The sequence below is a fragment of the Calonectris borealis genome, chromosome 7 (assembly GCF_964195595.1).
Source record: "Calonectris borealis chromosome 7, bCalBor7.hap1.2, whole genome shotgun sequence".
In the NCBI taxonomy this organism is placed as follows: Eukaryota; Metazoa; Chordata; class Aves; order Procellariiformes; family Procellariidae; genus Calonectris; species Calonectris borealis.
The window spans coordinates 24711781-24738529 of NC_134318.1; the positions used below are offsets into that span (position 1 = coordinate 24711781).

Sequence of the window (26749 nt, forward strand, 5' to 3'; positions counted from 1 at the left end):
ACGTATTCCCAGACTGACAGCAACAACGAGACCAAGTTCCCACCACATTCTTGGAAGTAGTTGCCCTGTTATTATCTCACCAAAAGAAAGGTTTCAAGGTGAGCTTGCACATTATGAGAAATCAGATCATTCCCATCAGAGAAATTTGCTGGAAGCAGGTTTCATAAGGCTGTTACTCACAGATTAAACCTGCGGACTCTGCGTGCCTAGTTATATCACACAGCTTCACAAGCTCAAGTGCCTGTATCCGCCAATTTGGCTGGCCCTCCAGCAAACAGGAAGGAAAAGGATCTCTACAGATTAATTTCGTTCACTACCAAATTTAATAATTTTCTGTAATGCCAGAGTTTCACTTTTTGTGACCGACACACAGCTTCTTTGCCCGTGGGCTCTGGTCGAGGACAAACTGTGGAGTCCCTCTCACCACAAACGTCAACCAGCAGGTACCTACCTCTCCAGATGGCCCAGCCCTGGTCTCCAGGGCCTTTCTCCTGGCACCTGAGCTCGGCGCAGTTAGGTGTCGCTGCTGGGCAGGACAAGGCGACATGGCCCTGCTGCAACTTATTTGTCTTCTGAATGAGCCACTCAGCACAACCGATAAACAAACAACTCCTGAGAGCACAGCTGAGTCTTTCTTTAAACCTCCGTGAGAACCACTATCACAGTGAAGGAGTGAGCATGATATGGCAATAAACTGAAGAATGTACAAAAAATACAAGGGGAAATCTACAACCTATATGACTAAAGTGAACACATACTTTAAAAAATACCTTAGGATAAAAACAAAATGTACTTTTGGAATCAGCATGCTATTATAGGAAATATATGCTGTTAAATGGAATTGTCAAAAATAATGTGGCAAATGCAAACATATTTAATGCATGTGCATTTTCTGTACCAGGAAAAAGTCAGATTCAAAGGATTGCAAAACAGTTTGGGGTTTTCTATTTCAACTCCACTGCAGGAGGGTACTAAAAGAGCCAGCAGCAAAGTTGGGCATGCACAGTGCAGCAGCTTTGGATAGCCTGCATCCATCCAGGTGTTCCGGAGAACAGGCCAAAGTGCCTCCAGAACAATTAACTTATTTTCATTAGTCCTTAAAAATGCTTAAGGGGTTTTCCTGAAGCAGGAAGAAAGGCAGTTTAACAAAAATTTCAAGCACGTAATGGCAAGAAGTAGCTAATTACAAACTTTCCAGATGAACACACCACTCTAAGTCAAACTACCACAGCTGCCAATGTAGAATCCAAATAATAAAAAATAAAAGGAGGTAATATAATAAATGCTGATGAATAAGGCTTTATAAAAATGACTTCTTGTCAAACTTTTTTTGAGAAATATTACAAACTTGGTTGTAAAAGCCATCTAAAGCCTTTTACTTTCTAAAACATGAAATAATTAAAAATAATGTGAATGCAGAATTGACCTATGCAGAGTAGCATGAGAACTGTCTAGCTGAAGTCTCACAGCATAGCAGTGTGGGGAAATCACTGCCGAGTGGGTGCGATTCTGTGGGACCTTCCCTACCCGTCATTGGCTAGGCACCTTAATGCCTTTATCAGTGATCTGAACAATAACATAAGTTACAGATAAATGTCACAGATAAAGTGTGTGTGTGTCTGTGTGTGCATGTGTTTTTATAGCTTGTTACAATCTACATTATAGATCTAGGATAAAACAGAGTCCTGCCCAGCAGAATCCCGTTTACAATATGAAGCCCTGAGAAAACTCTTTTCGTCTCTGACCCGTGCAAAAGGATCCCTACCCCCACCCATCGCACTTTTGCTGAATGTCATTTTGGTTGATGAAAACAAGGTGCAAACACACCCGGCAAAGTGGCGCCTAACTCACCGCAGCTTGCAGGAAGGACAGGACTTCACTGGTGCTCTCCTCTGCCCTGTGTCTCAACCTGCCTCTGTCGCACCTTCCTGCACACATCCTGGCTGCTGCTTGGGCCTGGGAGACCCTCCTGTTATCTACTGTGGTGCTCCAGGAGACTGACAGCTGACGATGGTTGGTCACTTAGCCAGGAGGAACTTAGCACACAGCTATTAGTCATGCTTTAGCACATTCAGTTTATAAACCTCTCCCCAAACAATGCTCAAGTCTCACAAGAAGACTAGAGCAGGCAGGTTTTTCGCCTTTGCTTTGCAGGTGCATCTTAGTTACGTAAGGTAGTTTCTTCTTCCTCTTTCTTGCAGACAGTCATAAGAATTACAGAAAAGTACAGATACCATGTTATTTTTGCTTAATAATTTGGTTGGTTTTCTGAAAGTGTGCCAGCATTTTCCAGTCAAATGTAGGGGTTTTTTCCCTCTTCCACTAAATGTGTTTTACATGTCCACCTCTAACTCAAATTTTTGTTTGCTCAAATTCACTATCAGACCAAAGAACAATGTTTTGTTCTTTCCCTTTTATGACTGTACGAGAGACTTAGACACACATTTCTGAAACAAACATAACCATCCTTCGGAAATAAGGAAAAACACAGAATTCTGCAAAGCTTTAGCTTAATCCAGCCCATTTCAAGACCAATTGTTGTACCAGTGGCCTCGTGGGGGATGAAAACTGTTAGGACTCAGGTCTAATTTGCCAATAGCCCAGATGGAGATTTCTCCAACTTCAACTGCTTTTTGATCCATTTCTTAACCAAGATAAGATCACAGATGCTGCTCTGTATCGCACACACACATTTAGTGCGCCCATAGGGAGCGGTACGGATACAGACACAGCTGTCGCCGCACACAGCTCTCCATTCCATAGACGGAAGGCTAACATCTGCCTGGTTTCACTGCGGTTTTCAGGACTTCAAGAACATCCCAAGTAACCTACAGGCAGAAAATGCTAAAGGCTGCTGATTCATGTTCTGTTCTTCTTGCAAGTCAGTAACAGCACTAAATAAAAGACAAGGGTTTGTATATCTCGGTCTCAGAATTATGGTTTCTACCATTTGTCAGTCCTGTAGGTACTTCCCAGGTTTCTCTTTCTTTCAGTTCCTCACTAGTAACTTCTTGAATAGACGTAGTAACTCCTTTCACTGCTGCAAAACACTGTTGCCCAAGGATCTTTAAAATGCCTGGATAGTTTCCACACCAGGATACCAGAACTACATACAACTATTTCAGCTTCCTAATTAGAGTCTGTTACTTGCTGCATTGTATTTAGCTGTCTCTAGGAATTCATTTACAAGGTCAAATGCTCAGACCTCTTCAACATAATATAAATCATTCCTCTGCACTCTGATTAGTCTGCGTTACACAGCATGAACACATTGTTTAATAAAAGGAGAAAATTACGCAATTAGCAGGTCTTCAGCATAAACATGTCCCCCTTTCTGAATTGTATTTAAATAAAAGTGTTGCTGTAGTATTTTATACAATTAAAAACTCAGCGCCGCTTGCACTGCAAATGGCCAGGTCTTCTCAGAAAAATGGGCTGGGGGGAACAGGGAACAACCACTCACAATACAAGCTACTGTTTTCATGAGGGCTAAACCTTCCCTATTACCTTGATATTAATAAACTATAGTTATTCTTCTGCAGACTTGTTTTTGTCAGATGCTGTTTTTCAGATAGGCCCCCTGAAAAGAAGATATGGATTTTGTACCAGGTCACTTAGGAATAGTGGAACAGTAGCTGGGAGAGCAAGGAACAAGTTCCATGTAGCACCAAGCCGAGATGCTCCAGGCTCTGCCATGCAGCAAGTGCAGGGCAGACCGGGCTACCCCTTCAAGGAGCTGATGGAGAAGGGGCTGGCGGCCAGCCCTGCCTCCCAGAGGGAGGGAAGTCCCTGGTTACTGATATAACGTATCTTTACATCCGCTTTATGCACGTGTAGTGAAATCTTAGCTTCGCTCAAGACAACATCAAAATTACCATTGATCTCAAGTAAAATCGCGGCTCACTGAAGTGATTCAATGAGAGCTGAGAATCCGGTCCAAAACCTCTACTTCAAGAAGGTAAGACAATTTCCTTACACTATTACAGCAAAGGAATGCGAGTCCCTCTTCATTTCTCACGTGAAACTGAGGAACTGCTCTCCTCTCAGCAGGCTACCTCCAGACAGGGGGGATTCTGAGCACCCCCGAGCTGGGAGAAACACATGGAAAACCTGTGGCTGTTAAAGCTGTGGCCTGCACTGGCACCTGATTCTCCTGCCCATCCCAGGGAACCAGAAACGCACGTTCTGCTGTTCATCCTTCTGCAGTCCCCCATCCGGTCTCTCATTCCTGCATGTGAGCTGGCTGACAGAAGGAGAGGCAGCTACCATGCAGTGCAGAAAGGATGCCGCTTCCGAAATACTTGGCTTCCAAGAAGTATCTGAGCAATGATTCAGCTGAAAAATATCACTAACATCTTATCTGGGAACTTAACAGACTGCTTCAGATAGCAAACATCAGTATATCCCTTCTTGTTATGACCTCCCTTGGAGACACACAGCTTTCTAAGCCCATCATTTAATTGCTGATGAGAACCACCGACAGAAAACAATCAACTGCATTTTGATAGAAATATAAATTATTCTGTAGCACATACTCATTTCATTTGCTTCATGCTCATAAAAGCTTGACTATGCAGCGGGCTGTGCAGCTGAACAGAGAAGATATGACTCACTCCTGTAGCTGCATGAGCTACCCAGGCCTCTTGTCTGTTTGTGCAGATGTGTGGTAGAAGCGGGTGAGTAGGTGAAGGCAGGGAACAGTGACAGCCCCACCACCTCCAAACCTTGCTCCTGCCACAACAGCCCCTCTCTAGCAGAATTTAGCTCTTGATCGTCTACTTGAAGCACAAGCCCCGGTTAAAAGCGCACAGCAGTGCCCAGGAGACAAATATTCAGAGCGAGATCACTGCATCCTGTTCTCGCTCTGAAGAACGTTTGATGTCGCAGAGGATGCCAAACTGCATCTGAGATGTTAGTGGGAGGGATAAAACTTTTCACATCACAATCCCTTCCCCCCCGCAAAGAATTTCAAAGGTTAAGTGATATAAAAAAAAAAAAAAAAAAGAAGAGAACGTGTGGAGTCTCAGCCACAAGGCATTGCTTTATCTAAGCGTGCTAGTCTCACTTGTTAGATGATATCCCAGAAAGAGGAGCATAACAGAGCAAAGCAAACCAGTGGAACTAAATCCCAAAAGACACAATATTTCTTACAGTTTCAGAAATTCTGATCAAATGCAGTATGCTAAGATCTTTTAAGATGTTTTCTTCAGCTTCTCCTCCCCACCACCACCTTTAATAAAATTTGTTTTAGTTAACTTCAAAATCATTATGAATACTTTTTTCCTTGAAGGGTGGCTGTTTGGGTGTCACTTACTCAACATCAGAAATAAAGCCATCTGGTGTGCCTGTTACTGCCATCTTTAGATCAAAGCTTAAAAGCAGAACTAAAGACCTTTTACTCACATTTACCTTTTAACTCAGACATTTCTCTACAGATCTTTCCACTCTTATCCTCAGTACAAGGATTCGGCCTTGGATTTAACTCACAAATGCAGGAAACTAACACGACTCACAGACTAAATCAGCTGTGCTCTGTGCAGGTAGTGCCTGAAGGGAAAAGGTTTGAACACTTCCTCACTCACCTCTGGAGAACATCTAGCCTCCCTAGCACATTATCTCAAGACCTTTTACAGTTCATCTGTTGCACCTTTGACAGTTAACATTTGCTGTACACTAAGCTTTGCAAGTATAAAGCATAATCTTAGTATTAGTAATACCATCCTGAAAAAACAACTAAAAGCAACTAGCCTGAAAAAAAGAGGAAACAGCACCAGCCAACCTCTGAAGCTAAGCTGCCTGCTACAAGTTCTGGATGGAGACAGAGCCCTGCAAAACATTTAAAAGAGATGCATTTACAATATATCAAGTCACAAAGTCAAATTTTAAGTGAGCCCATGTGATGTGCAAAATATTTGCTAAATAATGCAGCATTCAGGATCTCAGAACTCACTGGTAGAGTGCACACACAGAGGACTGGGACAGGATGGTCCCATGGCTAAAATAAAGTCAATAATCAACCCTAAGATAGAAACACATCTACATTTATGGTAAGGTTATAGTGATTGGCTGTAGGAGCCACCAGGCATCCAGCCAATTTGCTTTTCCAGTCTAAGGAAATGCTCGGTTTGTTTGAAAAATGATTTTTTTTCGTGCTGTGAAGAATGCATTGACGTCATCAAACTGGGTCTGTTGAACAAAAGCACGGATCCAGGGTTGTGTCAAGAAGTTGAATTACAAGAGAAAGGACACGGATCTGTTTCAGCTTTCTTTTAGAGTGACAGACTGTTCCCAATTCTCCTTTATCACCTTCTCCGGAGGAGAACTGCTAGAGGGGACAAGTAACCTGCTACGAGTTTCGGTTTCCACTCTGTTCTTTCCCACTCTGTTTTGCTGTGTTTTCACTCTGTTTTGTTGCTAGTGTGGGTTTTTTTAGATAAACACTAACATCTATGGCTCGACAGGCCTGTGTACCAGATCACTATTACTTTTAATAGGACCATACTGCACACCAGAACTCCCTGATCTGATTTGATGTAACACCATGCAGCACCCTTACAAAAAAAGCCACAGGGTGTTCATGAACTGCTCTGATCACACACTGCTTTCCCACTTCTGTGCTGTCGTAGCAGCTTCTCCACCCGCAGAACGGGGTGTTTGGGCCAATACAGTGCTTTGCTACCACATCATCTGACCAAGAACCTTTCACTCTACCACTAACCCAGGTGATTGTAAGTAGCATCTTATAAAGCAAGAAAGGTAACCTCGAATTGTCAGAATCTGGCCATATCGCACTGCAACAAAATAGCCAATAGTTACAGCGGTTACAGAACTTCTCTCATCCACAGGACCATAGAGCAAAGGGTGCAGCAGGTGGGTGGAGCAAGGTCACCATTTTAATGTTTCACAGAAGATTGGAAAAACAAAGGGCAAAGCATTCCACCATAAAACTGTACTCAGTAAGAGCTGATGATTTAAGGACTGATGCCACTCCGACCATTTCCCAATAGGGTTACCTGATGCTTGTGACGAGAGTCACAGAACGGAACAGGTTTGAACCAAGGATGAAGGAGATGCAATAGAGCTGCGTGAGTGATGGATTACTCAGTCTAGTGCTTGAACCAAAAGTCAAAATTAGGTTGTTCTGAACATACATGAGGGAGGGGAGAGGCAAAACAGAAAAGCAAAATAAAACAAAATGCAGACAGAAAGTGAAACAAAATGACTCTACTTTGGGTCCGATTATTAAGTGTTTGAGTTTTATCCCCCTTCCCTTTAAATTTCAGGTTATTTAAAAAACATGAATCACACAACAAAACATTTCATTTTAAGTATCTCCAAAACATATATTCTGTATTCTCGCCTATTTTGCTCCCTTTTCAGCCAAACCAAGTTGTCCAAATACAACAGTTGTGCCCCCTAATCTACAGTTTAAGGAAAATCCACAGTTTAAGGCAAACTTACTATCTACTAAAAGACAGGGGAATAAGTCAACATATACAACACAAGAAAATGCAAAGCTAACAGGAAGACAATTGTAGTGAGGAGTTCATAACTCAAATTCAACACCTCCTGCATTTATTATATTAAGGTATCCCAGTGTAAGTCTTCCATGTGACAATAATCTAATGTGTATTGTAGGTCAAAGGAGAATTTAAGTTTGATGGAACTACTTTGGTCAAGTTACACTACATTAATCTAATTTCCCAAACTTAGTGCAAAAGAACTGCTAAATAATTACCAATATGCCAAAACAAATCTAAACCAAGTATTTTTAAAAAACCCAGTATATTTACATTAAAAAAAATCTGTAACAATTTAACAAAGAAAGAAGTAGTAGAAAGCAAGCCAGATCTTACCCCCCTCCCCGCCCCGTTATTTTCTCTCTGGAATATAAATGTGGATTCAACATTTTGAGATGAGACCAATACAATGCACAGGCCTCTGGGCCCTCAATCATGTTTTATTTCACCTTGACAAAGTTTTCTTCACCTGGAGAGACTAACTAAGTTAGCCTCTCAAAAACTTAGCAATTCATAAGGTCATAATACCCTGATGGAGCCAGTTTCTCTAGGTGCAAGTAGGCTTCTGGAGAGGGAAGAAAAGGTTTGATGCCATTAAGGCATGAATACAGATTCCAACCCAGCGACTCTCAAAGCCAGAACACTGTGATTGTGTGTGTCTAAAATTACTCCTCGGGTGTTTTTGCAGCTATCTTGAACAGAATTTCCTATGACCAGGGCACATACGTGGACGTAGAACAACAATAACAAGAAAAAAAACCACAAAAATCAAAACAGCATAGAAAATAAATCAAAAACTTCACTTTAATTCCAAAACCTTACATTTTTAAAGGTGGAAGTGCAAAGGAACTAAAAAGCCAGTCTCCTGTGTGCTAACTGTTCCTGGAGTTTGATCCCAGCAGAGTCTGATCCCTCTTTGCATGTTAGCAAAGGTGCAAGGCCATCTGCTGGTAAGAAAAATAGTGCGGTGTCTTGTACTCCTGCTTAGCACTCCTCAGCTGACATCTGAATTAAGCTTTAGATGAAGGGCAAGTAAAGAAAATAGTCAAGGCTGCCACTTTTCCCAGCCCAAAAAGGCTGCTGCAACCCAAGGAACAATGCAAAGATGGAAACACTGGCCTTACAGTGCTCACCAACATCAACTCAGGATAGTCAAACAACAAGCAAAAAATCCTCCAAACACATACTGGCTCTTGGTATGTATCCATTATATATATAAAAAAACCCCAAACAGCTACAGTTATTAACAACATGAGGTATGACTCCAAGTCATACGCAGACACTATTGTTTTGACAAGAATCTGGTGGCTTCTCAAACGTTTCTCAAAGCTCCCTACCGAGACAAAAACACTCCACCGCAAAACAGATACATGCATGCAGTCATCACACCTCCGGGCGGGTGGGGAAGAGTGTAAACTGCATGCGCCTAATAGACATTAGCTACATTACAGGGAGACATTGGATAATTAGGGCAAGAAGCACACCGAGGTGTTACTGAATGCTAAGTGATGCCTGCTGAGGGCCCAGTCTCGTCAGGTTTTGTTTTTAGGACAAACCACAATCCGCCAAGTGATGAATTTGGAAAGAACTCTTCTGAGCTTTCTGCTGCAGCAGCCGTCCAGATCTGGACAACGTTGCTCGCAGTCCCTACTCCACCCCTATCCGCATGCAAATTTCCACTAAAATTAACAGTCTCAGGTACAGACTGATTTGGGTTTGCCCAGTAGAAACTACAGACGTGTAACACAGGCACTGCACCCAAGAGAGGTGCCTCTCGTTCGTCATACTCCGTACTGCCACTGGGAAGGCAAAAAGTTGATTGTTAAAGGATACTCCAAAGGCAACATCTCTAAAAATGTGTCAGCAGTACATTCCGTTTTATCCGGAAGTGGTTAAAAAGCCTGAAGTATTTAAAACAGCAGCTATTTTTTCTTGATGTTATGAACCCAGCTTATCTGTATGGCAGCTAAGAGCCATACCAGCAGAAAATCTGAAGGGTTTCTGAAAATCTGAGTCATAAACCACTGAAAAATGGTGTTTAAAATGAAAATGCCAGCTCAATTGCAACCATGGTCTTTCCAAGGCAACAGCATCATGTCAAAACCTGAAAGATCAAAACACATATCAATAACTGACACCATCACGTTATTTCTAATACTGTGAAGGAGGCCAGACTGCCAGCATTTCAAACCACTGAAAGCTTGCAGGAAAAACACAAGGAGTGACTGGAAATAGCTATGAAACAGAAGTCACAGGCTTGAGCAATCCTTTCAATAGGACAGCAAAAGGCAGTATATTCTGCTGCAGTGAATTTAGCCTATCCTGAATGACTGCTCCACTCTTACGGATTCAGGACTCCCTGCCCCACGCCTGTGCTTACCAACATTGCAAAATGGGAGTTTCTGCCCTTGGTGGGGAGGCAATTGCTCTACCCAGCAGTTGAAGCACATGAAGCAAATGCCTCATGCCCAGCCCAAACTCAGTTGGCATTTTGCTTTGTGACCTCAGGGCTATGCCTGGCATTCACAAGCTGCCAAGCGGTGCACCCGACCCCATGCAGCCCAAACACTTAAGATCCCCACGGAGAGCGCGGTGCCCGCGACACCCGAAAGGAGCCGCCGTGCCCCTGCCTCCCTTTCACAGCGGGGAGCTCAGCGCAGAGAGCGGGCGGAACCGCCCGTCCCATGCCCGGGGGTCAGTCGGGGGCGGCAGCCCCTGCCCAGGGCTGGCTCCCGACGCCGCGGGCACCTGCGGGGAGGGCGGGGAAGGGCCAGCTCTGCCCGCTACCGGCCGCCGGCCCCTCCGCGGGGGCGGGTCCGCCCCGTGTTTACCAACATGGGAGGAGCCGGGCGCGGGCAGCAGCAGGCTGCCGGGGCGGTTTCGCTTTGCCGGAGGCTGCGGGCAGCGGCGGCATGCCCCGGGGACTCCTTCCCCTGCTCCTCGTAAGTGTCTGCGCGAGCGGGTGAGCGGGACGGGCGCCGGGGAGCCGGGCGGGGCGGCGGCGGAGCCCGGGCGGCGGCGGGCCGGGTTGGCGCTCCGCAGCAGGGCGGCCGGGTGCTGCGGGGCCCGGCGGTGCCAGAAGCGCTGCCCGGTTTCTGATCGTCGCCGGCCGTGACAAACTTTTTTCCGAGATTTCAGGTAGTTCGTTTAGGCGATTTTTTTTTTTCTTTAAAAAACCCACCTTCAAGTTCAGGCACTTTATGATTTTACGATAACCTCTTAGGGTGCCAGGTGAAGGGAAGTGGGCGTAGTGGAAAAGCGGAGGGAAAGAAAAGGGGGATGGATGCAGGTGGCTGTCAGGGACACCGGCTCGCGTGCCATAGCCGCGGGGGACCCAGGGACAGCTGGCCTTGGCCTGCAGCCACCCAGACCCGGCCGGAGAGGCTGGCGAGGCAGGTTCAGCATCCATGCATAGACAGCACGGTTAGGTCTGTGGCTGGGTATCTGCCCGGGCAAAGACCGCGTTAGTGAAAGTTGACATGCACTGCACCTCAGGGATCCGTAACAAAGTGATCTGGTAAAGCAACATAAAGCAAATACCTGTGGCGCAGGAGTTTTGAACCGCTGCCAACAGTGACCCAGGACAAGCTAGAGAAATAGTCCAAATTCAGTGGCATGAAGTGCAGCGTTTGCTGGAAGTAGCAGGGCAGGGCCTTCCTTTCTTGCCTTAATCATCCCCTATGCACAGTATGAGTCTCTGCAGCTTCAGAGCTTAGGTCACATGTCCAACCACCGTCAGTAAAGTTACCTTCGCAAACACTCATTTTGAAGGGCTACTGTCAACAAGGAAGGTAAGGAAGTGGTTCAGTGTCTGCAGCACTGGGATCTCCACTGGTACAGGTGCATTAGGCCAAAGAGCTGTAGTGGCAGCAAGCTCCTGGGCGGGAGACCTAGGCTCGGGCAAGAGCAGATACACGGGCTCTGCCTGCGCTCTGCCCCAAGGCAGCCCTGCTCTGAGAGCCCAGAGGCAGGATAGTGGGGATCAGGCAGGTGGCAGTAAGCCCTGCTGCATAGCAGAGCTGTGACCTGCCTGGAAGTGTGGATGCGATACACATTGCTTCCCCAACCCCAATTCTCACCTATATCAGAGAGAACTCACTGGAGTTCACATTCAAAAATCTCTTCACAGCGTGGTTACATTGCTAATGAATGCAGTTTGCTTTGGGGTTTGACAGGTTAAAATCAGGTGTTACAGTAAAAACTACTCAAATTCTGATCTGATTTACTATATAAACTATATAGGTAGTAAACTATTCAAAGTGATTCAGAGGGTTATATCCATGCCCCTGCACAAAGCACCAGAGCATAGTTAAACACAAAGAAGGACTTTAATCTGCTGGCAGAAGTGCGTATTATCTATTCCTGTACAGGAGCAGCAAACAACTGGCAGAAGTGTCAGTCTAGCTCAGTATCTTGGAACTATTCAGAATATAAATTAAGATTAAAAAATACTTTCTCTTATCACACTGCTCCCAGAGAATAAATATAATTTCTATTCTTATTTTCCACTTGTTTCCAAATTTCAGTACCCCTTAGAAAGACTGTAGCACTCCCACATACATTGTATTTTTAAAAAACTTTGGGTTTTTTTTTTTTATTAGCATGTTGTTCCACTACTTATAAATCAGTAAACCTGGCAGCATTTGACATACTAATTTGATTAAAACAGAACATGAAAGTAGTTTGTTGAATAAGACCTCAATTTTGCAAGGAACTCCATGTTGCACTAAAGTAGAAGCAGTTGCAGGGATAGTCATGCAAAATAGTAATGGCCTACATAGTTAGAAAACATCTAACTTTACCCTGTAAAACAAGCCGCAAAACCACGTACTGCTCAGACACACTCTAAAGGAATAGGCCATCCTAAGAGAGTGAAGTATTGTCTAAATATTCTGTAATTATCTGATATGACTACAGAACAGACAAATTTCTGTAAATGTAGACGACATACCTTTGAAAACAGGACTCCTACATTACTGTGCTGACCCTTCTTTATTTCTCAGACAACTAATGCATGCATTTAAACGTATACGTATAAACAGCCATAAAGTCATGGGATGACCCAAGACTTAAGTGAAGAGTGTAAGGGCCCTAATTCTGGAAACATTAGTCTGCTCATGTTTCCACAGTTAACTGCCTTTATCTTTGAGGCAACTCACTGAACGAAGAGAAGGTGCCAACAAGAAAACTGTATTGTGTTACAAAAGGAAAAGGGAGAAGAGTTGCTGAATTTCTACGCTGTCCAGCTCTTATTCATCCTTAGCCACAACATCATCAAAATGAGGTGGGAGCTGTTAATACTGCTTCAACTCTCCCAAATTGTATAGTATTTATTAAGTGTTCACTACTACAGTACTCCGAAAAATCAAAATTAAAAAGAAAAAAACAACCAACAACAACAAAATGACCAACCATACAGCCCCCGCCCCCCCCCCCGATATATTGCTGTAATTTGCATGTGAGTCAGATGAGATGTGAAATAGTAATGGATTGAATTTGGACAGTGACTATTTTAAGATACTGGACAGTAACTGAGGCTTCTTACTCTCACAGGCACGGAATACATGCATCTCACTTGAAATTTAAGCAGCTCAGGATGCTTCTGGTTGTGGGGAAGTACCCACTCCTATTGCTGGGCTTCAGAAAATGGAACTGGATTCTTTTTCTTCTCGTAAAAGATTTAGAACAGGAAATACTATTTTTAGTGGTTATTTTGGTGCTAACTATCAACTTCTGCCTTGATGGGGGAAAAAAAAAGGTGGAGGGAAAATTATAGTGGAGATATTGGAAGTAAAAAATACTCATAGTAGTAAAAGAATTGGAGTAGAGAATCCTCTTAACAAGCAGTGTGAAATTACTTACTCTTTGAAAAGGAGTTAATGCAAGAAAATTAATTACATAGAAAACTGTATTAAAATGGAGCTAACTCTAGCAACCGTTTGACAAAAGTACCAGAAGCAAATCAAAACTCAGAAAATGAGTTAAAGTTTTTCTCAGCTCCCACTAGGCAAAAAAGCAAGAAAAATCCCCCCCTCCCCCTTTTTTTAACACTTAGAAAGCCCCTGATGAGCTCATGCACATTGTTCCATGTAACAAATGTGGAGTGGAAAAAAAAGGCCACCAAGTTCTGAAGGCATTAGCCTTCTCATCCATAGGCATCTATGGATTAGAAATGGGAGAAGTGGTTTGCTAAAAATAAAATGTATTATAAAGATAACAGGAGAAAGCAGAGACAATTTTTTTCTCAGGGTTAAAAGTTGTAAAGCTTTAGAAAGTCCTGTATGCAAATAACACGTTCACACACTTCCAAACCTGAGATTACATCCCCATAAGGTAGGTCTGCTGAAACTTTTCAGTTGAAGGAAGTTGACCTGTTATGAAGAATACTCTGATACAGGAAGAATCGGAGGCCTAAGAATCCCAAAATGACACGAGTTTTCAAAGAAACTAAAGTTCCTGTCACTCTGCCCTGGGAACACAGATGAAAACAGGTTTTATAAAGTCTCCTTAGCAGATGCCTGTTGGTGAAAGCATTTTGGAGGACTCTGTAGGAGTGAAGGAGAGGGAGAAGCTAGAAAGCTCTCTTGAATGCCTGGGCAGGAGAGAGAAGGAGAGAAAGGAGAGAAACCAAAAAATTTGGGCTCATGTGATAATTTTTGTGGATTCTGCTAAGGTTAGATATCCCTGATTGATTTTATTCCCACTGACTGCTTAGTCCAATCTAAGTCTTCAGTTTAGATATGACAACTATTTTTCAGGTTAAGATGAAAAAGGTAGAGGAGAGCCTCTGTGACTCATTTTAGACTGAAAACGTGCAGCCACTCTTTGAATGTACACATCACAAAAAAAGCACCTATCACCCCTGCCTACGTAAAAGCCCCTAAAGTGCTTCCTTTCCGCTATTAGCACTCGCTGCTTAGTGACAAGGAGAGCAATTAAGGTGTGTGCAGGAAGCTAAATGACTATTGACTTTTTTCTCCTATAAGACACACCAAAATTTTCATATAGCAAATGGATTGCTTTTAAGAGGTGCAAATCCAGGAGGAGAAAAAAGTTTGAAAAAATCAGGGTGTTGCTTTGAAAAAAATCTCCGCAGTTTTCTCATTATTCCTTGTACAGGAAGGCGGTGTAAGATGTCCCTGCGAGCAGAACCAACGTAGGTGTTTGGTGCTGCTTAAATGTCAAATTCTGAGAAGTGATCCCCACTTCTTGTAAGTGTACCAGGAAGTTCATCTCCGTGAGCGACAGCGGAGGGCTTTCATCAAAAAGTGTTATATTTCTGTCCCCTCTCTCTGCATCAGCGTAGCTCATTTATAGAAAAGCATAAGTAGGAGGTGGAGAGGTTTGTTCGCATGAGGGAAGGCTGTGTCTGTGATTGCAGGCGTTCAGTAAACAAACAAAAAAATCAGCTAAGTTTTACTGATATTAGCCATTTAGAAAGATGTTCCCTTCTTTCGTTATATGCCATTTTCTGCACAACTCTAGATGTTTTCTTTCTTTGTGCACGCTCTGTGCTTCGCCAGTGCCGTTCAGTTTCTCTGCTGTGCCCAGGTACTGTTTGTGGGTGCATTAGGGCTGTGGTAATCTTCACCCTCCCTCTCCTCTTTACTGCTGTCCAGGGTCTTTCCCTGCCCCGCCCAAATGGCTTGACCTCTCTGGCCTAAAAAAGGGGAGATCTGGGTGCAGAAAGCAGGACACAGGGTGTCCCTGTGGGTGCAGAGCTTCGCCAGGTGCGGCTGTGAGGGCGGGCGAGGAGGAGGGAGCCAGGCCCTCGCAGCGGGGTGAGCACCACCGAGCCGGGGCAGCTTCGTCAGAGCGTCGGCTGTGGCGTTTGAGCACAGCAGGGAGCAGGCGGCGGGGCCAGCGCCGCGCTCCTCGCTCGCCCCGCTGAGTCACAGTTCACGCATCAGCATGGGGAGATGAAGCAGTCATTTCCCCACCAACTTCCTCATGCCCGAGCGGCGTTCGCGTTGGCCCGCCACGCGCCCCAGCTGCACCGCCTGCCTCCAGGGCTGGAAGCCTTCTGGCGCCATCGGCTTTCCTGGGGCAGCCAAGGAGCCATCGCGCTGCCTCAGGGCTTCCCCGCCCCGGCAACCGCCTCACTTCTGGACCCTTCTGCTGGCCGAGGCCTCATGGCAGGCAGGCCAGTCAGGGTGTCACGAACCTCCAGCTCCGAGAGCCGGGGCAACGCGTGTCCCCCCGGTGTTATCCTGTGACCGTCCCCTGCCTCGGCCCAGTCCGACACGTGGCAGAGGAGCGATGGAGGCGCAGGGCTTCACCCTGCTTCAGGGAAGGCCAAACCAGACTGGACATACTGACTAGATTTTAGTAATTATTTTTTAATCGGACTTTCTATCCCAGTTTTTAGTAAGATGGTTCTCCCAGGCAAAAGGAAAACAAATCACGCTCACTTGACATGTCCATTTGACAGCTTCTGTTAAGGCCTTACATTAACCTTTTAACATCATTACGCGGGGATTCGGAGAAGAGCACCCTCGAAGCTTTGGCAGCAAAGGAAGAGCGTCAGAGCCCTGAACACGGGCAGTGACGGGCTGAGCGTCCATACAGTTTCTCAAGTGCCAAACTGCTTTTTTAGCAGCTGAAGCTTCTCCTCCAGATGCAAAGAAAGGCCTTCTCAATTTCAGTCTAGTAACTAATATTATATAAATTTTAAAACAGATGGCTGCTAAGGAAAGAAAGTGCTTTTCACCTTCCCATCTCTGAATAGACTAGAGGATCAAAAGAAGTGGCTACTTGTAGAAGTCAGCAGACAGTGGTCATACCTCAATTAATTAGCCACAGATAACGCTTCCTTCGCTTGAAAGCCCAGTTTGAAATGCAAACCCATTTTTCATTAAGTTAATATTTAAGATAATTGCTCCACTTCTTTCCAGACATCATTTTTTCCCCCTTCCTCAGTATCCCTCACAGTGTATATCCAAGTCTTTTGTAAAATACAAAACAATATTTTTTTAATTAGAGGAGCAAGAACAGTGAATGTAGAGCTCAGCTTAGATGTTAAGACTTCAAACTCTTCAAGACAAGGACTGTCTTAATTTTTTATGTTACAGCTCCACACAGATAGTTAGTAACACACAAGTAAAATAAATGGTGAAAATGTTCAAATCACTCCAAACTATCAGCAGAAACTGGGTTAAGTAAAGGCAGGCTGTCCTCAGGCTGTCCTGCATAATAATATTTCTAGGAGGGAATCCAGTTCTCCAGCCAACAAGCATTACATAGCTCCATTATATAGACATCTCATACTTAGTGCATGCAAAGTATATACAGAATTCCTCACAAACCATTGCCAGAAGGAAGGCAAACTACAGTAGATCTATCCTTCTCATTTTCCCGCCTTACTCCCAAAATAGAAAAAAAGAATGGTTTGGCCTCTGGTTCACAGTGCTTTCTTATTATCATGAAAAGAGGCGGGACAGTGACGGCTAGTAAAGTTACTGACTAGTAACAGAAAAAAAAAAAAAAAAATCAAGCACTATGCAATTTAACTTGACAATGCATTCAAAGAAATGGATCAGGGTATAAATTAATTTGAAAGGAGAGTAATACTTCTTTCAGGAATATATAGGCATTGTCTATTAAGGAGAAAAATAATCAAATTGGAAAACAAAGTGAGAACAAGATCATTTTAGAAATCAGGTATTTTTAGCCAAGATTAAAACATTCCATTTTTTTTTTCTTCAAAGATGCATTAACACTGTTCAGTTTGCAAGCAACAGTAGCATGGCAAGAAATTAAGAAAGATATCATTTGAATTAAGAATGTTCTGTATGGAAGATTATTATTACTGGCTAAGAAAGGGCAGATTTAGGCACAGTGATCTGAGGAAGAGAAAGCTCTTCAAGAAAATAATGGGAGTTCCTTTGCTTTGCACTATAATTAAGCATATGAGGGTCATCTGTTACAACTCAGATGTATGAGGCTGTTCTCAAGCATTAATGTTCAAACGATCGGTACCTGTAGTGGTAGGGTGGACAGCATTAAATCTAATATGTGTCCTCATTGTCCATTAACTCTTCTAAATTAATGAACAACTTTAATAAGGGGGTGAATATCAATACATTTAGCAATAGAGTAACGGTGCTGATATAATTCTGTGCTAGTAGTAAAACACACCTACAGTCCTTGGCAGTTTTTTTGTGTAACTGGCTGTTCTTCTCTCCTAGGTGGTTGTCTTAATTACTGAAACACAGTGCAAAAATTATACTGAAGCTCTAATACACATAGCGTACAATAAATTAATTACAAGGAGGATCATTGCTAAGAGGGAAATTAAGTGTAACCTGGATGAATACAGAGATCAGATGAGTTCAGATGGTCAGTGTTGCAAGAAATGTGAACGTGGTGAGTATCATTGTAAGGCTGTGTTGAAAAGTCATTAAGAGTGGAAACCACGACATGCACAATTGCTTTCTGCTGGGATAGCTAAGTGGCATGCTGTGGTTTTCTGGATGCAATGCTTCATTCTAGCTGTATCTTTCTCTATTACAGGACATCAGATGCTTCAAAAGTATTTATTGAGCTCAGTGCACCAATAACTTTTCACTACAGCTAGTAGTTCTCACATAACGTGCTTGTCACAAAAAAGCCAAGAATTACATACACATCTTTGAGAGAGGTTAAAAAAGTCTTTTGCCTACAAGACTGCATATATTAATGGGTTTTCCAATTTTGCATGTACAGTTTTGTTTGATGTGTTCTCCTTCAGTCCTAAATTGGAGAAAGAGGGGGGATAATCAGATTTCATGTATACTACGTTCCTGAAGAGCATATATATATGCGTAAAGAATATAGATTCTGTCCATATTTGTAAATCAAAAAGTATTAGGCATTAAAAAAAAATCTTACATAGGTCTTAGAGCTGATGGCTTCTGTCCAAAGGTATTGCAAATCTTAATTCTTGTTTTTCTGTCTCTGCAGGTTTTGTTAAAAACATTAACTGCCCAACAGATACTGGCAAACACTGTGTTCCATGTGAAAATGGAAAGGAATACGTAGATCATGTCAATTCTTTGGACAAGTGTTTGAGATGCTCTTCATGTGACAGCGTATTCGGTACATCTATGGAAATAGCAACTCCAGCCATGACTCTTTTTTGATACAGGATTTGACTGAAAAGTCTCCACAATCCCTGAATAGTGTGTAGCATGCAGATTAAAATGTTTTAGTAGTAGTACACGAAGGAATTTATGACAAAGTCGTAAGTTTATCCCCCAGTTCCCTTTTGTCAGGCACAAAGTGGGAAGAAGAACAAGCTATGTTGGTCCATTATTTTCCTTATACTGCCTTTGCTCAGCCAAAGCAGTCCTTGCAAAACAGAGCCTATACAAACTAGTTAGAGTCAAGGAAGAAAAGCTCACTCTGTTCTTCGCCCTCTGAAAGAAGAGGGGTGTTGCAAGAAGCAGGGATGGGAGAATTCCCAATGGTTAATTTCATAGTCTTTCATGCACTTAAAATTGCTGGAGCTGATAGAGTGATGTCTTTTATACATTCAAGATGCTGTGTGAGTTACAGGATCAAATTATGAGACGATGAGGCATGCCCTAGTGGGTCACACCAGTGGTCCACCTACCCCAGTATTGTGTGTTCAGCAGTGGAGGCAGGAGATGTTATTTAGAGAAAACACAAACCAACGTGTCTACTTTCTGTGGTCTGTTCCCTGCAAAGTCTACCAACATTACAGTTGTAGGAAAGGCTGTTAGAAGGTCCATCCCTACCTAGTCATTTTAGTATCCATTTATGAGCCCTTTGTGCACAAACCTGCTGGAGGACACCAGGTTCCAGAAATTTACTACCTGTTGCATAAATACTCATCATAGGTTTTTTTTTTTTTAAATCCATTAAACTGATCTCCTACCAGTTCCACCAGGTGTCCTGTAGTTCTAGTATACCTGGATTTAGGGAATGATAGTTCTGCATTCCTCATATCCAAAGTCGAGTTTGGTGAGCGGAGAGACAGCTCTTAACTCCGATATGGTTGTACTCGGATCACCTGCTGGAATATCAATCTTTAGTGCTTTCCCCTTCCTGCAATACCTCCTTATGCGTAGAAAATTTTCCTCTCATTAGGTACTATAATAAGCACTTTTGGATGGGTAATGAAGTTGAATGCAACAAAACAATTCAGCATTTTGTACAGTGCCACAAAGGAAACTATTAGTTAAACTGAAGGGGAAAGAAAGGGTAATGGGATGACTAGTCGCATTATCCCATGGACAATAATGTAGTTGAAGAGAAGTCAGTAGAAAACATTAGGCAGGAGGAAAGTTACCACTGAAGTCCCATGAGAACCATTCTTAGGATCATTCACGTTTGATATTTTCATGAATGGCTTCAGCACTGGTTTCACAGTAAAGCTTCCTCAAATTTTGAAGGATAACATGTTTTCCCATTACAGCAGGGCACTGAATGTGATAACTCAAAAATTCGCTTCTATTCCCATATGCCTATGAAAATAGCTTTCATAGTAGGTAGATACTTAAAGTAATTCTTAATGCAGAAATAATTTTTCATAGATGGAGATAGCTTCATCATATACACTGAAGATAGGAGAAAATTAATTCACTTGTTTTGATACTTAAGCAGGGAATACGTTAGCTAAAAGAGAGTGGAATTCCTCAAGAAGGAGGAATTGGAGGTCCTCAAGAAGAGATAAACTTGTCTGTCAAGGAGAGTAAAGAACTTGTCTCTGACATCAAGCAGGGAGATGGGTTACGTGATCTTCTGAGTTTTCTTCCGGCTTTACACTTCTGAATGGGGAAGAGAAGCTGACAACATTTGGCAGTGCCAAATGTGTCCTTTTTGAGCAAGTACTTTATCATGTGATCCGTTTTTTGAGCTCTTGGCCAGCAGAGGTCTCTTTGCCATCTCCATATTTCCAGTATTCCAGCAGCAGGGCTCCTTATAAAAGCTATGTTGTTCTTACAATTAAGCCTCACCAGTGCCAGCAGTGGTAGAGCTAAAAGCACCTAAGTCTGAGGACGAGAGCTTGTGAGCAGAGGCCTGCTTTTAAGGCCTACTTTTTCAAACTAACAAACTTTAAGAAATTTATTTTAGGTTTGGAGGTTGCAAAGAACTGTACCCCAGCACAGAACACAGAATGCACCTGTGCAAAGAACCATTTTTGCAGTTCTTCTGTACCATGTAGCCACTGTGGTCCATGTACCATGTAAGTTTATGCCTTCATTGTTAAGTATGAAATTGTTAATATCACACTTTTTTCCAGCCAGCTTCAAGACAGAGGCTAACGTAATGTATAACCCAAGGAGAACATACTAGTTTTCCTTTGCACTTAGCTTGTTGAGCTGACTTAGCTCAGTCAACTTATCTTGCATCCATGCAGGCTTTCCAAAGACACGCAGAAAAACTTGTATACATCCACCAAGTCTGTATATACTTTTCAAAAAAATGTAATGAAGTATCTGAGCTTTTGTCTTTGTGTGATCTACTGTTACATCTAGAAAATAATTTCCACACCTTTTTCCACTCCCATATCTTTCCATACCATTTTCATACCTATTAAATTCCAAACTCCAGCATCTTGATATATGAAATATTTAGCTGATAAAAAGTGTTAGAAGATTTTAATTTGCTCTGCCTACAGAGTTTATAAAGAGAGAAACAAATCTCATAATAATTTTTGTTCATGTTTTCTGCAGATGTGAAAGTGGCGTAATTGAATATCAATGTACTTCAACTTCAGACACTGTGTGCGGAAGGAAAGGTACCATTTTAAAACCTAGCATGGTCTAGCATCTGCTGTATTTTGAGAGGCTATTGCAATTGTACTGTTCTACACAATGGCCCATAGTGATTCCTGACAGCCAAGGGCATCATATCTACTGGGCCCTGTACTGACCTGCGAAGCACGATTGCTTTTTTCCCTTGATCACTGTGCAGATGTAGGAGCTATTGCCCTTTTTTAGGGGCAACCCATGATAGGTAAGACTTTAACAAAGAGGTAACTTCTGCCATTAGGAGACAACAGAAAGGCTTTTATAATCTGGTACAATCTTGTTTAAAATTTAGAGTGTGTTGCTGTATTGCATTTCTTGACTTAACTTTCAGGTAATGTTTCCAACAGGAACGCCATGGTGGGCCATTGCTTTGGGAATCGCATTACTAGCGATTCTACTACTAGCAGCTGGAGGAACATACTTGTGTAAGTGATTCCCTATTCCTTATTCCTATCATACTCTGAATAAGATATTCAGCTACTTAGACGTAATTTTATATTCTTGGAGTCCAGAGGAGAGATATACTCTGTCCTGGATTTTAAAAATGCTTTTTTGTTTCAGACAAGAGAAAACAGAAGGGTCTCACTAGCAAGGAGAACCTAGGTGAAGTAGTCCCCAAACCAGAGGCTTCTTATGTAAGTATTGTTGCTTAGATCACAAAAAACCTCAGGTTCATGCAAGGAACTTTGTTCCATTTGAATTACACTGAGACTCCCCAAGCATGCCTCTCTTCTATGATATTAATGAAGTAAATTTCACCATGAGGACTCTTTTGGGAGAAGTAAGAGAAACCCTGTATTATTTCTTCAGGATTTGTTGACATGCTTACTAAGTTACGTGACCAAGATCAAAACTTCATAAATCATCAGGCCTCCACTGACCCAGGGTACCTGTCCCCATGCGTACTTTTAGGCAACAGCAATTGTGAGGCGATTCCCCAAGCTTAACCAAGTCAAGAGAGGTCTGTCTGTCTGATCTGATTCCCTCACTCATAAAACAGGGGAATCACGGAGAAAACTAAAAGAAAATTACAGAAGTCAAGTGTCATGAAATGTGTTTATCGCCTTATACAAGGTTGGTGTTTACAAAACTTGTTTCTACTCATTTCTCTCTTGCTTCTCTTTTCAGGAGAATGTACCTCTCATATACACAGGTAAAAGACAAGTAATTTCTCAAAATTCCATAGAAGAAAAAAAAAAACAGAAATGTAAATCTTACACTAAAAAAAAAGGGTATTTTTGTGTAGACTTTGCAACTGCCTAGGGCTCTCATTCTAGCACAATAGTGAACACTTACTAAAGAAATGCCGGTTCATATTGTGCTTATTAAGGCATTTAGTGGTATCATGAAAGTTTTGCCTCAGGAGGAGTTTCTGTTGTATAGGAAGCAATTACTAATTGACAACAGGTGAATTTCTGTTCTGCATGTGGTACAGACACTAGGAGGCAGCAAGCTGGATTTCTAGAATCACAGATAATTATAATGGAGTAGTCCCACACCCAGCAGTGGGATCGCAGAAACACAAACCTACCTTATGTTCAAGGGCAAGTCCACAGTAATAACACACAATAGGAAAAGAACATAAGCTCCAAGGCTGTATCATAACAAAAGACCTGTTCCAGGACCTTTCCCAACACTATTTTGAGCTAAACAGGTACATGAGGGATGACCAGACTTTAACGATGGAGAAGGACAGAATAGGTTACAGAGGGAACTGAGATTCTATTTCAAGTGGTAGAAAGCAATATGGATGCAACCCTAAATATTTGAATTATCTAGCATTTGGTAGAAACATGTAAAAGCAGACCTGCTATATATTGTAAAAAAATCACATATAAAACATACTGAGTCATGGATACCTGAAACTTAATTTGTTTTGGATAGAAGTATCAACTCTTGAGCGCAGGTGATAAAAAACAGTAAGATATAAGTGCCAAGAGCATTAATTTCCTTTTATGCTTATAGATGTTGACCTGAGCGGCCACATTGCTGGTATTGTGGAGGAGATGACACTCCAACAAGTGAAGACATTTGTTCGTAATCACAAAGTACCAGAACCTGTCATAGATCAAACTGTTCGGGATAATTTTAGCGATACATCTGAACAGAAGATTAAGCTGTTTCAAGACTGGTATCAAAGACATGGGATAAAAGGAGCCTATGGAACCCTGATAAGCAGCCTGAGAGAGTTTAAAATGTGTGCTGCAGCTGATAAAATTGAGGAAAAACTGAAGGCAGCTGTTTCCAGCTGTCAGGAAGGGGGACAGTGTTATAATGGTGACACTGAGCAAAGTAAAACCTACACTCAGGAAGGTAGAAACTCTTACAGTGATAGTGCTGAGCTAAGTAAAACCTATTCTGGTAGTTTGGAAGAGACATAGCACAGAGTCATTTGAAAATTATTCCTGACTGAATTAGTATTTTTCTAATAATACAAATAACAAAGCTTTTAAATGCCATTTTCATTGGCAGTTCTGATTGATTCAAAGTTATAATATGAACAAGGAATAATTATGATTTTTGTAACAGTATCTTTCCTTTAAAGAAAGTTTTAGCTTTTTTTTTGTTGTTAAGAACTGGGAAGAGAAGTTTTATGGCTTGTTTACTAAAAGGTAGAATATAAGAGTCCAGCTATAGAATTCACTACAAGAAGAAAGGAGTAGTCATTATTTGAAGAAAAGGTTTAAGTAATGTAGGACCATACATTAAGACTAATTGATGTAATGTTTTGCTTACCTTAAAATTGTGGGATGTTCCATTTTTCAAAGTGAAAACTCTGATGTTAAGAGTCTATGAAGTGCACCAGGAAGAATATTTGAACAAAGCCAAATAATATACACCTGATTAATTTTCAATATAGGTGTTGCTGTGTAATTAAATTCTACTTTGTTGCAAACGGGATTTCTCCCTTGTATAAAAGCACCTGTGTGTGTGTCTGTGTATACAGAGTTTTGTATACATGAGTGTGTATTTCTGTGTGTGTATATACGTGCAAGTTTTCTATGCAAAAGCTCCCAGTGCTAAGTAATAATTATTATTCCCCTTGTTCTCTGCAATAATTGTAAGCCTTTTCTAATGTTAAAAACCTTCAAAGAAGCAGGAGCTGAAGCAGCACAGTAGAACCATGATTTTTGGAAGGCAACCTGCAGAAGCTATGAAGTCTCCATAAGCAAGTGTGCAACACTAGCTTTTCTAATGCAGGAAATGATACAATGAAAATATCATTGTTATTAAAAAAAAAAAAAATCCACATAGTGCATGACTTCCATCTTCCCTTCTTCTTGTGCAACCTATAGACGTCATTTTTAGGTTTTCTTTTACTCAGGTTAGTAAAAAAGGGAGATCACTCCTGAAAAAAAACACCTTACCTTTCTTCCATCACAGAGCACAGAGGGCTGGGCTCCTAAATTCAAAGGGCCAGTAGTGATGGCTGCTTTGCAGCGAGGCCTTTCCCACTCACACACCCGTTCATGCAAAGTCTCACAAAATCCTTCAACAGAAGAGGAGACCTCGGTGGAAAGGTTTGATTTTTCCAGGTCACACGGTAAGCAGGATGACTTTCTTCTTTGGCTCTGCCATCAGTTCCATAGAGAGAATCTTCAGCCAGTGTTAAGACTCAGCCAAAACATGAGGAGACCTGCCTGGGTGTGCTCCCACCTGGCAGCCAGGGTGTGCCGGTGCGTGGGGTAGGGTCCAATTGCTGCCACCTGCCCCAGGGGTGCGGAAAGGGCAGGGTGGGTCTGGCAGCAGGGTGCCAGGTGCTGGCAACCCCCGGGCAACGCCGGCCGCCCACAGCTGCGTGGGGCTGCTCCAAAAGGACACGTTGCTAGAAGCAAGGTGCCTGGGAGGGCAGTGCGTGGGCCTTGAAAACAGCTAGAAACCTGCGTATGGCATTAAGCAAGAGCCTGAAAGGAAAGGCAGGACTTAGATTAGCTTCAAAAACTTTAAGCCTTTCATAGACTTGACCTGTCGAAGGTATGGAGGACACAGAATATGTTTTGTTGCCAAGCCCAGACCCAGTTTAGGTTGTACAGCTCTTCCCCAGGTCTCAAGCACCACATAGATGCTAAGCGCTTGGGAAAACCTTCCACCCCACTTTGGAGCCTCTTGCCTCTAACCTTTTTGCATTTTCTAAGTGTCTAATCAATCAGCTTGCCACTACTATGCTGCCAAAATCCCCACACCGTGCTGCTTTTCAAAGGAAAACCTTCAGGCTGCTGTAGCTGGATGGTTTAATAGCCTTGCACCAGACTTGTGCACCTATGGACTGATTAAGGCATAGCATTATATAAATGACTTGTGTCTGTGCTATCTGTGTACAGATCTGACATGCTGCAACAGTGTGTTGCTCATTGCCATGTTTTGGCCAGGCTCAACATATATAGAAGAATAAAATGTCTGCCTTTCAGAAAAGCAGCATGGCAGTGGTGTAGGCTGTGCCGTCTTTCCTAGGTTGGAGTTATGTAGAAGCACAGCCAAGACAGGAAGGAAGACAGGAAGGAAGAAAAGCTCCATGCTCTCACAAGCCCTGGTAGACAGGCTGCTCCCTGCACCAGGTCCCACCCAGGAAGGCATAAATGTAGCTTAAAGGTATGTTGGCAGGTGCTTGACTTGAACTTTGGTTTTTTTGGCTTCTGGCTTTATCTCTCAGAGTAAGGCATCTGGCCACCAGAAACTAAGGTTGTCCCCCACTCAGGTTTTCAGTGGGTCAGTTAGTATAACTGATCTGAACTAGTCAGATCTTAAAATGCAGGCACCAAACCTCATAAATTTGTGGCAGTGAAATAAAATGAGAAATTTTTCTTTCATCACACCAGAATTCCCCAACCTCAGTATAATGAGGATGGTTTAAAAAATAAAGTCCCTGAGCAATGAGTCATATTCTCCTTAGGAGAGGTCTGCAAGGCTGAAGCCAGACTGCCATTAACTGTAGTGGTTAGCATATATCATAATTTTTTTTCTTAACTGGAACGCTGTGCATCAAATAAGAGAATTGATTATACTGTGCAGTTGCTTTTCCAAAGGAGTGCGTATGTGTCTATGTAGTCAGCAGTGCAGCGTAGAGCTATCTGGTCAAGCTTAAAGTACCTGGACGGGGGACCGAAAGTGATTTAGTTCTGCTGACCCACGGTAACACACCCAGCTTTCCATTGCCTCCTGCTTCTGGCCTCATTTTCAAACTAGGGCTGCACAGGAAAATCATAGCAAGCAGGTTATGTTAGCACAGTTTCACCTTTCGCTCTCCCCTTTCATTCTCAGAAGGAAAGTCCGTGCAGAGTCTCATACTGATAAGCAAGACGACTGCCACCGCCCTAGCTGCTTGCTGAAATATAGTTCTGGTATCTTCACTCCATGCTCTGCACTTTGCACACTTGCCATGACCAGCCTCTTCCTCCCAAATGACAAGGCTCTGCCATGAGCAGTGTGAAATAACTCTTCTCAGTTTTAGGGGAAAAAAATAAAAAGGAAAAA

At 42.6% G+C, this 26749-nt stretch overlaps 2 protein-coding genes across 7 annotated transcripts in view; one reads left to right on the forward strand and one right to left on the reverse strand.

The window, feature by feature from the left end:
* The window catches only part of ACTA2 (actin alpha 2, smooth muscle), a 27031-nt gene extending 15837 nt beyond the window's left edge, over window positions 1-11194 (reverse strand). The window contains exon 1 of the mRNA XM_075154658.1: window positions 11061-11194. The gene's annotated coding sequence lies outside the window, so the exon portion shown is untranslated. The remainder of the gene's footprint in view (window positions 1-11060) is intronic.
* Window positions 10188-26749, forward strand: FAS (Fas cell surface death receptor). 6 transcript variants are annotated; one of them, XM_075154649.1, is made up of 10 exons: window positions 10338-10462; window positions 17708-17885; window positions 18462-18596; window positions 20598-20709; window positions 21200-21264; window positions 21625-21702; window positions 21839-21912; window positions 22406-22430; window positions 23243-25867; window positions 26537-26749. In XM_075154649.1, exons 1-9 carry the CDS (start codon window positions 10433-10435, stop codon window positions 23656-23658), a joined length of 1113 nt encoding a protein of 370 aa, XP_075010750.1. In that variant the 5' UTR covers window positions 10338-10432; the 3' UTR covers window positions 23659-25867; window positions 26537-26749. The 6 variants fall into 6 exon arrangements, with proteins under 6 accessions (XP_075010755.1, XP_075010751.1, XP_075010750.1 ...); XM_075154651.1 differs by lacking the exon at window positions 26537-26749 and adding an exon at window positions 12650-12804 and having other exon boundaries at window positions 10390-10462; window positions 23243-24637; XM_075154653.1 differs by lacking the exons at window positions 10338-10462; window positions 26537-26749 and adding exons at window positions 10644-10658; window positions 12650-12804 and having other exon boundaries at window positions 23243-24637.